At 44.6% G+C, this 13,956-nt stretch overlaps 1 protein-coding gene across 1 annotated transcript in view; it reads left to right on the forward strand.

Annotated features, from left to right (window-relative positions):
* The window catches only part of EML6 (EMAP like 6), a 229,424-nt gene that overhangs the window by 187,996 nt on the left and 27,472 nt on the right, over nucleotides 1-13,956 (forward strand). The window contains exons 26-27 of the mRNA XM_037047921.1: nucleotides 2,499-2,700; nucleotides 2,799-2,925. Of these exons, the coding sequence (XP_036903816.1) occupies nucleotides 2,499-2,700; nucleotides 2,799-2,925 (329 nt within the window). The remainder of the gene's footprint in view (nucleotides 1-2,498; nucleotides 2,701-2,798; nucleotides 2,926-13,956) is intronic.

The following is a 13,956-nucleotide window of genomic DNA, read 5'->3' on the forward strand; positions in this document are numbered from 1 at the left end:
ATCTTTGACCGAGTTGGGTCTCCTCCATGACCGGCACACATCTTTCTTTAATGGGATGTTATGTCTTATATGACTCACTTATGAAACATTGAGAGAGATGCTTGCTCTATGGGAAATGTCCCAAACGTTTAGTTTTTACTGTAATTATTATCACCCCATGTTTTTAATTCTCCCCTTTCTTTAAAGCTCCTGTGGGTTTTTGTTTTCCCTGGAGATGCTACCCGTGCTCCAGTTCATCTAGAAATTAGCTATGATTCAGTGTATAGTATCTAGAACTTGTCTATTGATGACCCTTTGTTGAATTTTTTCATTTATGTATTTTTTATCTCTTGCAACATTGTAAAATTGCCAGTAATTTAGCAACCTCATCTCCTCCAGTAGAAAAGTGTAATAAAGCAAACTTAAGGGTAAAAAATATACATCAGCATGTCATTTACATTTTTAAAACCCACCCTTAGGTTCTTAAGTTTCTTTCTCAGGCTGTCAAAGGCTCAAGAGACTGGTTCTCCAAAGAGGAGCCTTGTACGTAGCGTTTTTCACATGGAGACACTGTGTGTGAAATGTCATGAGTGCAGGGAGAGAGCAGGTGGCTTTCACCAGGTTCTCAGAAATTTCTCCCCTAAAAATAGGTAACAGCCAGTGCTCCGGGGCTGGATTTTGGCTTCTCTGCTCTTCCGTTCTCAGTGGGGGAGTTGTGGGAGCCAGTCCTGGCGGCGCTGAGCAGGATTTGCCCTGATGGCCCAGAAGGATGGTGCCTCCAACTGGCCACGCCAGGCCTTCAGGAGGTACCCTCCATAGGCCCCAAGGGAGCCGCCAAACGCGCCTGCCAGCCACCACCTCCCAGGGGAGCAGCCGGGTTCCTGGAACCTTCTAATAACTGTGAATCCCTTTTATTGCTCCATGGAGTAGCAATCATGCTTCCTATTCTGAGAATCTTGAATCAGCCTTTGCTGGAATTGACTCTGAAATTTTCTCAGTCCTTTCATCACTGTCTTTCCCTCCACAAAGATTCTGATCACCGTAAGATATTTTTCCCTTGCACCTTTCTTTCTGGATTCTTTTTTCCATCTTGTCTAGAAACCCTGTGTTCCTTCATAGAAGTGGGAGTATGAAGAGGCATTTCTCACACTCTTTTACTTTCTTCTCCTCCTCTCAAAACACGGACTTGCATAATGGGTCGGTTCTCGCTTCCAGCAGGAAGACCAGCAGGACACCTGCCTGCAGCCACATGAATGTCATCTTTGTGTCTGTGCCCTGTGGGTCTCACAGGGCCACACAGTAGGTTCCACTGGGAATCCTTACATGGCTCTGCCTATTTGCTTAGCAAACTGGCGGCCCTGGAGGGCTTCCTGGAAAAGCTGCCAACCTGTCTGCTCCCTCATCTTTCTGGACTCAGTCCTCTGCTGAGGAGCAGGCAGCTCCCCTCTGCTGTCAGGTGTAGGTCAGCCAAATCCAGAGAGGCCTGGACCGAGAGTGTTTTCAAGTCGCTCACTCTCCCGCACCTGTCTCCTGCTGTGTGTTTGTGGCAGTTTCAGGTTCCCCAGCAGGCGGGTCCAAAACCCTCTGGGAGCCTCTTGTCTGCTACTGAGTGGTTTTTATTTGGGATGCTGATGGCCCTCTCATGACTTCAGAAAGTACTCACAGCTTTCCACATTGCGTAAGGTATTCCCTGGGAGTCGCTGAGAGGATGGAAAAACTCCCCCTTCTCAAATGGCTGCCGCCGGAGCTGTTTTTGCCAGACTGTGGTGCACGAGCCAGAAATGGAAGCTGGCTTCTGGTGGCAGCTGCGCCTCCCCGCCACTTGTCAGGGCCGCCCCGGGTCAGCCGCTGCCTCACAGTCACTTGCCCTTCCCACTGTGCGCACCGCTCGGAAGAGCTCGTGGTAATTACTAATAAATAGTCATTTATTTACTATTTACTTAACTGTGTTTGTTGAAAAGAAGCTTACTTTTTTAAAAAACCAATTAGCTGAGTGTTTCCAGTGTCCATGGCCAAGACTGTTGTGCGTGTTTTCAATCTTCCCGAGGCCCCAGGATTAGAGGAGGTCCCTTGCTGATCTGCCCTAGTCTGGGCTGTGGCACAGAAACCACTGTGGGGATGACTTGGGAGGACACTTCTGATCTCAAATGTCAGCCAGACTCAGTCAGGAGTTTACACTGGAGACCTGTGGAGAATGACACTTGATATTGGAGAGAAAGAGAAACAAGCTTTTTATATTCTTAGGCTCCCAGGAACAGGTCCTGTACCCTAACATGTCATTTTTTCCCTTGCAAACAATTTTTTGAAGAACGATGATGATCCAGGCAGTGTTTTAGGGGGAAAAACACCTAGTTCCTGCCCTCTCGGAGCTCACATTGTAGAAAATGTAAGGCATTTGCTGCTTAAATGTTTCATTTGTGTCTAGTAGAAACTACTCCAGGAAATAACGTGGATGAAATAATCTAGACACGGGAATAGTGAGACCTGGATGGGGTAATGGCCAGTTTCTGGCTTCACAGGGCCAGCATGCGAGATTCAAGAAGTACGTGGGGCACAGTGCCCACGTCACCAACGTGAGATGGCTGCACAACGACTCCGTGCTGCTCACGGTAGGGGGCGCCGACACGGCCCTGATGATCTGGACCAGGGAGTTTGTGGGGACCCAGGAGAGCAAGCTGGTGGACAGCGAGGAGTCGGACACCGACGCCGAAGAGGATGGAGGTGAGTCCTGTCTGCCACGCACCAATCACCCCTTCCTCCCCACCCCTCCGGAGCCACGGCAAGCCAACTCCACTCCTCCCTCCCTTCTGTTGTTTGAGGCTACGACAGTGACGTTGCTAGAGAAAAGGCCATTGATTACACCACCAAGATCTACGCTGTCAGCATCAGGGAAATGGAAGGCACGAAACCACACCAGCAGATGAAAGAAGTCTCCATGGAAGAAAGGTATGGTGTCGCCAGGTTTGTTTGCATTCATTGTACCTGATGACAAGAAACTCATTTAAACCACAGTGCACTTTCTTTGCCCTCAAAGATGCTTCTCAAGCCAGCCTTTTACGTGTATGCACAGAGTCTTCACTTGCTCACAGGCTTAATTTGGGGAAAGTCACCCACAGCCCTCAATGTATGGCAAAGGGTGGGTTACGCTTTGCTGAAGCTGTTCATGGACTAGGACTTGACTAGACATGCGATTCGGTTGGACTGGGCTTCCCTTGCCCAGAGAGGATGCTGTGATAGCCAAGAAGCTGCCTTGAATGTGGTGGCTGCGAGGAGGGCATGCTGATGACAGGTAGGAGGGAGGCAGCCTTCTGAGGCTATGAGGGAGTATTTGTGGGCTGTGAAAAATAATCCTCCCTTCGAACCAGAGTCCGTGCATCACTCTGTGTCACTTGGTGTACCTTTTCTTACTGCGTCGTCACCCGCCCACATTTGCGCAGGTGTATTTGGCAGTTCCAGGCCTATTTGATTTTGTTGTCTTGGATCCTCTGCATAGAAGGAACGCCGCTGGTAATATTTTAGGCCTTTTTGATGTATTATTTTAAATTGATATTATGATTCAGAAGAGAAATTGTCGAATACTTTGACATTTGTAAAAAAATAAAGCTCATAATTACTATTTATCATGGTAGTAGAAAGGAGGGTAAATATTGAGTAAAACGTTTAACATCTAAAGAGAAGTTCATGGATCTCAAAGATGTTTAAGAATTCTCTGTGGGATCTTTGCATCGACATGGGTTCAGTGGTCCCAAGTGCCCCTGATCTGCGATGTGTGTGACTGAGGAGTTATTGTTCACATTCTGCATGGCCTTCTGCCTCATAAAAAGTATTTAATAACTCTGATCTAGCACCTCCTGCTGTTAGGTAGGAATTCAGATACAAAGAAGTAGAATGTCATTTCCCCCTCCTGCTCCAGCTCAGTGCTGGGAGTTAAAATAAGCTTGATAAATTGTGGGTGTGCTAAAGGCAAGAAGATCGACTCTGATGTGGGTGGAAAAAACAACCCTAAGTCTTTCCCAGCATTTTTGTTAGATGTTACTATAAAGGTTCCGATTTCTGTTTCGATTTTTTAAAAAATAGAGAGATTTTTCTGTAATGGTCTATAAACTATAGTTTATTCTGCTCGCAATGTGTTTTTTTAGTGGCTGCAAAGAGAAAATAAATTGGAGGGACCTAATTCTAAATATAAAGAAAAAAGGACCATAGGTACATATGTTCATGAATAAACCTTCCACTTAAATAATCTTCTCTAAAGAACATTTGGCATAAATCAAACGTTGTTTTGAAATAAAATTGCCCAACCTTTCCAGTTTCACATAATATTATGTAATGAGTTGACTTGGCTACTGATCCAAGGTTGTTTGTGGCCGATTTCTACAGCCAATGCCTCGTCATGCCATGGGTGAGACTGGCCCACGGCATGACGAGGAAATTAGATGTGGAAATCTAATCAAAGTTCTACTTCCAACCACCGCAGCTGATTCCTAACCTTAACAGAGGCTCATCTGGGCCTTTCTTGGTCTTGGTGTCTCTTTGCGCAGGTCTCTAAAAGTCTCATACCTGCTCGATGTTGGAAGAGGTGAAGGTAGAGATGACCCTAAGAAAAATTTTCAACCTTGAAATCCAGAATTTTGAAGCTACCGTATCTTCTTCAACGTGCCAGATTGGGAGCTTTTTCATAGCATGCACAGGATTGGCTCTTTTTTTTTAATACAAAAGAAAAAATGCTTCATAGATATAGAGGGAGTTATTTTAGTACTTTACTGGCATTTTAAAAAATAATTCACACCAGTGTGTAGTAAAGAGAACATGTAATGAAGAAAACAATTTAAGATAAATACAGGGTCTGGAGGGATAACAGGCCTTTTCTCTCCACAGCAATGCCTTTGATAACTTAAAAAGCCTTGACAGCATCAGATCCCACAGGGGCTGAAACCAGAGGGCAGGATGCCAGCTGCAGAGCATGCTGGGAGCAGAGCGGGGCACCCCACGAGGGGGAGCGGAGAAGGAACAGTAAATGGGTCTGATTAACAGCTTCCATGGGGGCGAATCCCAATCAGAACCAAGAACAAGTGGTCTTCACCAGTTGTCAGTAGTTTTAGGGGCGCTTGAACCTCGCAGATAGGACTGTGGGCAGCTTCTGAACTACAAAAGAGACAAATGGGTGCTGGGCCAGGCAGGGCCTTTGAGAATTTATGAGAAAGCAGGAAGAGAAAGGGAAGGCGGGGTAACAGCCCTTGCGGCAGGGAGGACACCTAACAGCAAGTCAGCCAACAGCTCGCCCGAGTCCTCACAGAGGGTACAGAATGGGTCCCAGTGCCCCAGACACAAGAGAGGCAGAGACAGAGAAATGCTGGGGTGTCAGACAGCAGGACCCGGGACGGGCAGCACCCGGGTTCTCCACGGGCGTGTTCAGGACAGTCATCTGTGACGCTGCTCCCTTCCACTCCTTCAAGCCCTGCCGATTCCAGGAGCAGAGGCTCTTCTTGGCCTTCCCTGCATCGTTCCTTTCTGTATTTCGCTGCAGATACCTGCCTACGCCTGGGTGCCTTTTGTAAATAGCCCGGCCATGACGTAGACCAATGCGGCTAGTGGGAGACAAAGACTCAGGAACCCCCATTCAGTGCCAGGACCTATTTTGCCTCTTACCAGAGTTCTGGGTAGTTCTACCTCTGGTTCAAATCCCCCTTGCAAACCGGGAGAGGAATGTGGCGTATGTCATACTGAGAACAGTGCCTTGAAGGCAGTTGCATGTATATACCCATCATTTTTTTAAGCAACTCAATTCTTAATTCCTAAAATTTAAGACTGTCACACATTATTTCAAACTGAACTCCATTATTTAATTTTAAAATGGCTGTGAGGCTTTAGATTGTGTTTCCTAGTACAATTTCTAACACGTTGTGAGCTGTTCTTCTTCAGAAGTCATGTGATCTCCAGTTCTAATCTTTCTGAGAAGTCAGAAAGCTGAGAGAAATTTGTTAATTGCTCTCAAAAGAATACTGGACTAATCTCACCAACATGCAATCCCTTCTAGGTGTTTATCGAGTGTCCCGGTCACCCACTTGAATTTTGCCCTAACTTGCTGGGGGACCTTGCTCCCAGGACCCTGGCACACTTGGCCAGCCCACCCTGAGCCCTGGGCGAGCCCTTGGGCATCCCCGCCACTCAGCTGCTGCCTGTGGCCCGAGCTGAGGAAAGTCATTGACATCTTTCCAGATTTGAGAATCTGTGCTCTCAGGCCTCAGGGCTGCCCCTAGCACTCTCCTCATCCCAGCTGACCCACCCATCTGGGTCTACAGCAACCTGTCCAGGCTTCCTCCGCCTCTCCAGCTCCCAGCTCCAACCTGACACCATGCCCTCGCTCTGGAGTTTTGACCTCATGTCATACTTTATTATGTTTTCTCATAATTTCATAGATGTTTTGTCTATCTGTAGACTTAAGTTTATAACTTAATAAATATTTTAAATGTCAGGAAGCTTTTTTGAGAAAAAAGACAGGAAGGGGAAGAGCATAGTTTTTCAGAGCAATTTAAGGTACAGGATGCAGACCCTCATCACCACACAAGGAATGGTCTAAACTCCTGTCTTTTCCTGGTAAAACAAAGTTCCCTCAGACTCACCAGGGGACAAAAATCCCTAAAGTTTGCTCAGTACCAGATTATTAGAGTTGCCTATAAAATTACAAAGTTCCTTTCAGTACATTGGCAAGGTCACATCTTGTTTGCATATCATTTTTTAAACTTATAAGGCAGGTATTTTAGTTTCAAAGGGGACACTCAGCCCAAACGGGTCTAAGGAAGAGGAACCTGTCGGCTCACACACAGGAAAATCAAGGGAAGGGCGACCTCAGGTGTTGCTTGACCTGGCAACTAAAATCAAGCTGCCAGGTCTTTGCTCTTTCTGCACAACTCAGCTCTCCTTCCTCTGGGTCACTGCAGTTTTTCAAGCAGGAACGTGGCGGCAGTACCTGGACCTCACCGGCTCTGGGGTCAGTAGCAGCAGGAAAGAACTGCCTCTGAGCCTCAAGTCCCCACAAATGCCTTATGATGTGCTATTGGCCCTGCTGGGTCACGTGACTACCCTTGAATAAATCACTATGGACTGGGAAATATGAACCTCTGACAATTCATAAGGAGTCACAGGCCACCCATAGACTAGCCATATAGTCACCTCACCAAGAAGTAAAAACCCGAGCTGTTGTCAAAATTAGAAGGGTGATTTCTGGATGGGCCCAAAATAGCAAATATCTACCATGTTCCACCCTTTTCTTTTCACATACACATATTTAAAATGCCCCAAATTAAACTGGTCCACACATGATTAGAAATGCAGCCACCCTCTCCCCAGAGAGAGAGACATCTCAGAGCCTTAACCAGTTCCTGCAGCCAGCTCCACGCCCAGGTCTCAGGGAGTAGTGAAGTCTTCTCATCCAGAGCCTGATCAAGCTTCTCACGATCCTGGGGCTAATGACAATGCTAAGCACCACAGCATGCCAAAGAGACAGTGGTGACGAGGGGCAGACGAGGACAGTTGCCTTAAACTGCTGCTTGGAAGAAGGGAGGGAAAGTATGCAGTGGCCGCTGGTCCGTGCCCCTGTGTATCATCCTCAGGGAAACAGCACAATCAGGGATCCTTGTCCTTGTCATGTGCATCTTTGTGTAACTGGACAGTGACAGGAACGTTGGAAGATGCCAACAGTCGGAGCATGCGAAGGTTTTGTTTGTTGTTACAAGAAAAGACACTCGTACGGAAGTGAAAACGTTGCTGCCCTCTTAGAGGACCCTGCCTCCCAAGCCTTGCGAATTCCTCCTGGGACGTGAGCAATGCCCCTTCGGAGTGAGCAATCTGCCAGGCCCCAGAAAGTCACCGTCGTTCTCACGGGAGCCTTCGTAGCCTCTCATCCTCCTGCGAGGGCCTCTGGCTCTGTGCTTGGCTGCTGCTTGGGGGCGTGACCAGTGCCCTCGGAGTGATGGGGCAGGGTCAGTTGTAGGGGCAGCTGCCCCAGGAAGCCCAGGCTTCAGGTCAGTCTGAATTCCATTTCTATGATTTATCCTCTGGCCTAAGGTTTGGCATGTCATTAGCTTCCACCTAGGAGGAAAAATATTGTTTATATCTCAGACTGATAACCGCTTGAATTCTCAAGGAATGGAAGGTATATCAATTTAAGAGAGATCGGATTTTATTTTTTTAAACCAGGAAGTTATTTTTTTACTCCTTCTAACCTCGTTTTTTGATAAACTGAGCATAAGTTAATCGATTACTATTGATATATATTTCTTTTTTTAAAGCATAGTTTGTATTATTTGATTCTTGAGGTAATGGTATAACTTTTTATAGGTTCACTTGATTACAATGAATGGCTTCCTGTTGCCATGTTTTGTGTTGACATTGTCACTGTTTGGAACAGACCATCCTTTGGGTTGGTGTGTGTGACTCTGTTATAATGCCACCATATATTTCCAAAATCGTCCTTGGTTTTTGACAAGCGGTCCCACACTTGTCTCTGGCTTTCCTGTCCCAAGCAGAGAATCTGTTCTCTATCGAGTGTGCGTTGCTGTTCCCCATAACTACGACAGGTTGTTAGTTAAATTTCTGTAGGCCTAAAATTGAAAAAAAAAAACCCTGTTTTTGTGATTGTGAGGTTATGTTGATTTTTAAATTGAATTTTTGGGGGAATGGCTTATTTCATTAGGAGAGTTTGTGCTCTGTTTTTCGCTGTCTTTTATGGACCATGTCGTATGGTGTATTTCTAAAGATTATATTGGGTAGTGTCATCTGAGACTTCAGAAACCTTTCTCTGTTCTGATTTTGACTTTGACTCAAGTTCCCTAACTTTGGCTTCAAAGAATACAAAAATATAGGACACCTGGTATCTTTGACAGAATTTCATAAAATTGGTAGACAGCGAAAGGAATAACCTTAAGTCTTTCAAGTTTGGGCTAAATGCCCTGTGTCAGTTGTGATCCCAGTAAGTAAAAGAGGAATAACTCGGAAAAGGAAGTAATCTGGGGAGAGCTTAATGAAGGAACTACTAACAAAAGTTTGAGCGAAATTAAGAGGAATAACAGGGATGGGCAGCGGCTTGGGGAGAGCAACAGCTGGAGGCCATTACCACACCTGGGCCTGAAGGAGCAGAGGAGGAGGCTGTTGCCAGATGTGGAGAACAGAGCTGCGGGAGTGGACCGCCTCATGAGAGCTGAGACCTGAGGGAGAGGCTTGGGGGTACCCATCCTGAGCCCCAGCGAGGAGGCATCAGGAGAATAAATGGCATTTGCCTTCCAGGCTGGCCTCTGGTTCTTCTCTGGGAACTGAATGCAGACGGGAGCTGAAGGGGAATCCATTGCTGCAGTCCACAAGGCAGCATTGCAGGCAGCAGGAGGATGCAGAGTAGATACGGGAGGTCACATGGAAAGTAGCCAGCTCATTGTCCTTGAATTTGTTTTCCTAATGGGAACAAGTGTTTTCATCACAGAGAAGAACCTGAGGCCATTTAATGTTACAGAGTAATTACTATCATTTGTAAATGCCTTTGAATATACACAGGTATTCATTAACTAGTATTGCAGTGGTGCATATGCAGTCAATTAAAGATGCCAGTGAATACAGCCAAACCAATATCAAGAATCATTAGAGCTGTTTGGAACCTCACCCAGTATAAGTGGGCAGCTAGGATCGTGGCTTTTCCACGGCGGCTGGGCGAGCCCGGGCACCACACTGGGAGAAACGCTGGCACACCAGGAAGTCTAACTGCATCCTTGAGATTTTATTTTCCCATTACATGTTGATAGTCCCAAATAGTTTTAGAAATAGTGTTTAATATCTTCGGCCCATCACCTGAGATTTTTGTTTTCACATTAGAGGGAAACAACCACCACGAATTAGAAACTTAGAACCATAGATACATCTATTGGCAATACCCAGTTGTTTTGTGCGGATGAAGTGATCATGCAGCCCCAGTTTACATTCTGTGGTAACTGCACGATTACCGCAGAGGTGAATCACACGGCATTTTAAAAAATATTTTATAGACTGGGTCTAATAGTATCTGCAAGTGTGGACCATGGTCTTTTATTAAAATCCAAATGAGCCAACTGGTCATTAGTCTTTTTTGTTGGACCTGGTGGGGCCATGGATTGTGATTTGTTTTAATTATCTGCTGTTTGACTCATGGTCCCCATCTCCTCCTCACCAAACTGCTCAGATTAATTATCTACATGGGGGAATGGTGATAATTGAGATTTTTATTTGATATATTCACTTGAAACCTGGAACTTGTGTTCAGGAAAAAAAACCTACATTTATAATGATAAAATACAGAATTGATGCAAATTGAACTTTATGGAAACTGGCACATAAACACTCACTTTTATTTCTCTGAGTGGACGCAGTGCAATGCTTAGCTCGGAGATTGTTTTCTCAGTGTGCCAGAGTCAGCGGTCCAATATTTTCTCGAGATCTCTTACTAACAAGTACTTAATAAAGAGGCTTGCAGCTTTTGGCTGCCTATCCAGGGATGAATAAAACAGTGTAGGGTTTAACCCTTTCTGTTTCTACACCATCTTCAAAACATTATTTTACTTATTGCAGCACTTTCCACCTTTTACCCCACCTCCGCCCCACCGTCTCTCACTACAGAAGCTGCACAACACACAGCCACCACTTAAAATTCCAAACGGAGTAGATGTGTATTTTTTTCTTTCCTCAGAAAGGTTTTGGGCTTGCTTCTACCCTCGCCTGTTTATCTTAGATGAGGAGGTCATCTCTCTCTTTAAAAAAAGAAAGGAAGGAAGGGAGGGAGAGTGTGAATTAGAAAAGTTATTTTTTAACCCTTAAATTGTCTTGACTCAAGTTTAATGTAGTTTGCCTTTGAAATTATGATATTTATAGTTTTAGTCATCGAATTTATTGGACATATTTAGATATTCAGCTGTTTTACCTGGCTGTGTTATTTATAAATATATAAAATCATTTTCTAAAAAGTTTAAGAAATGATTATTTTTATACACTTGCATCAATCAAGCTTTGTGCTTTAATTAAATAATATTTGCTTCTCCAAAAAGAGGGCTATTAATACAACTAAAAACCATTTTTACTTTCTGCCCTCTGAATATCATCTTTAATATTTTTTCTAAATGACAGTCACAAGTCCAGCTGACTGTAAGAAGAAATTTTAGTGCATGCATTTTAAAGTACAAATTCTTGGTTAATTTTTTAAATTTGAAATCAGTCTCCATCTTGGCCATTTTTTAAAGCAAAGGTTAGTTAGTGACAGTATTTTGTAACAACCTCGTTACAAAGTTGTTTGTAACATGTGAAACCTTTGACATCTCTGTCCTCCTTGTGTTTTAGTTCTGAATCTCTAACGTTTATAAAAATGTTAGCTCAGCCCTGGCTGGTGTAGCTCAGTGGATTGAGCGCAGGCCTTCGAACCACACTATCATGGTTCGATTCCCAGTCAGGGCACATGCCTGGGTTGCAGGCCAGTTCCCAGCAGGGGACTCACAAGAGGCAACCATACATTGTTTCTCTCCTTCTTTCCTTCCCTTCCTCTCTAAAGATAAATAAATGAAATATTTTTTAAAAAATGTTAGCTCAGTGAGTGAAAGAAAAACTCAGGTCCCTGAGATTTGCTCTTACACCTAAAATATCAGTAGATATCCAGGGTTTACTGGAGAATGTCTGGCTGCATCCAGCAAGGGCCGGATGGAGTCCTGGGCCTCAATCTCACTTCTGAGGCCAATCTGCTTGGTCGTCACTCATAGACTGTGAATGATGTGGACTGTGGTGAAAATACAGGCAAGGTGACAAGACCACAGTGAGACATTGTGACATTTCTTTACAGAGTATGGAAAGCTGCAGACAGAGTCACGTGAGGCAGGAGCCCTCCTTGCAGGCGGGGCTCATTTCCCAAAGCCCCAGCGCGCCCCAATGAGACAGTGCCCACCCCTCCTGTGTGCATCCCCGGGTTCTCACCGTGAAGGGCCTCCCATTCTGCTCCAGCACGAGGGCTTCCAGACTTTTTCTCAAACCATGTTTATAGCTGAAGCAGGAAGGCTCTAAGAGTGATCTTCTCCTGTTATCTCATATCCTTTCCAAATTGATTTGTACAGATTTGTAAACGTAAGCAAAAGGAAAGTCCTATTAAAAAAGTTGTCCACTGTGGGTTTATAAAGAAATGTTGTGGGGTTTTGTTTGTTTCAGCCCCCAAATTAAGAGCCTTCTTCTTTAATCCTTAAGTTTTAACCTTTAAACTGTTCTCATTAAAAATGTGAGAAAGGTTTAGTGTTGGTTCCTTAATGTAGGGATTCATAGCATCAAGATATTTAAAGTTCCAGTGGATCGCTAACTTTGTGGGACTCAGCCCCTGTGGAGGGAGGGTCGGCCCTGTGTCCATCATGGCCGCCACCAGCCACCACCAAGTCCCTAACACAGCATCTCGGACAGAATACCTAGCAGACAAATACTTCTTAAATGAGTAGATGAATGGGTGAACTTACTTGGCTTGCTTCTGCTAATACTGAGATAAACTTAACCGGTCCTTAAAATGGTCCACAAATCCATTTTTTGTCAACGGCCTTTGCCTTAATTTTGTTAGCATCTTTAGGTGGTCTTCTCTTTGTGGGGAACTGGGTGACCCCTCATGGGATCCAGTGGTTTCCCAATTGGCCATGGGGCTGCTCTTGGTTAAACGAGTTTTTTAATCTTCATCCCATCTGTCCATTAGAAATTAAAATGTTTATTTGGTTTAAATCTGTCTAACCTGAGGTCAAAAGAATTGAAAATTCTGTGATAATGTAGCCATCACACCTATTTCTGCATAGAAACTTCTTTGTCGGCAGAATTACAATGAAACAAAGAATATTCTCATAGGTGGCAGGGTTTTAAAAAATGGGACAGATTTAAATAGCTTCCCCGAATTGAAACAAACTACCATCTATAGGTAATCCCAGTTGTCGGTGTTTTTCCCTAAACATCTGTACTATGATTAGGGACAGAAATATGCTGGGAGAAACCGCTCCCAATTTCAAAAACAAAATGCTTTATTTAGTCAGTAAATTCACATTTCCAGTTTGCCTGAGGCAAAATGAGGAAGCAGACCATGCTCCCCGCAGGGTGAAGTCAATGAATGAACAGCCCAGCTCCCCTGGCACTTCCCTGGCTGGGCAGGCCTGACAGAGGTCCTTTGTTGCTGTTGATCAATAGCGGCTTTGTGAGTTTGTATCGTCTGAGTTGCTACAAACTGACAATCTTGCTAGCATAGCAGGTGCTACCAAATTTACCAGACAGATCCGTCAAGACCGCATCATCCTGTCTTGCTGCTTGGTCCAGTAAATGGGAATCTCTGATTCTGTGTTTCAATCCCATTTGTGCTGATAGAGTGACTTTAAATAGCCTACGAATTAGCACAGAGGCCTGCAGTTGCATGTGTGCTGTGTGTGAGTGCAGCTCAAACTTCAGTCCCTAGAGCAGGCAGGGCAGGGAGAGTCCCTGCTCCTGCAGAGTGTTTCTCTCTCAGCCAAAGTCTCCTTCTTCCCTTTGCTTCTTGGTTCGGTGAGAGTTCCATGCCCTGCTGTGCTGAGCAGATAGAAGAGAGCTAGTTTCCTGTCCTAAGGAACTGAAGCTACAATATCTATTAAACCATGAAATGCTGAAATTCATCATTTTTAAGGCCTGCTGTTTAGCTATGCAACTCCACTGAAAGCTGAGTAGCTGATTAAATTCCCTTTTAAAGGGAATTTAATGCCACCATCATAAATGATTTTTTATTCAATCTTGATTCAAATCTTTTATTCAAATCCTGATTTTCTATAGTGTTTGAAGCAAAGTAATGATGTCAGTATAACAGATAATTAACCCTGCCATTCGTTTGGGGATAGTTTGTTTGCTCTTTAGCACAAAGGATGTGCCAGGACATAAAAATCCAGAGGAAAATGCTTTAACGTGTTGTCTAAAAAAGATTACTGCACCTAGGAAACC

The sequence above is a fragment of the Sturnira hondurensis genome, unplaced genomic scaffold (assembly GCF_014824575.4).
Source record: "Sturnira hondurensis isolate 20B ecotype Veracruz unplaced genomic scaffold, ASM1482457v3 Scaffold0006413, whole genome shotgun sequence".
Classification (NCBI taxonomy): Eukaryota; Metazoa; Chordata; class Mammalia; order Chiroptera; family Phyllostomidae; genus Sturnira; species Sturnira hondurensis.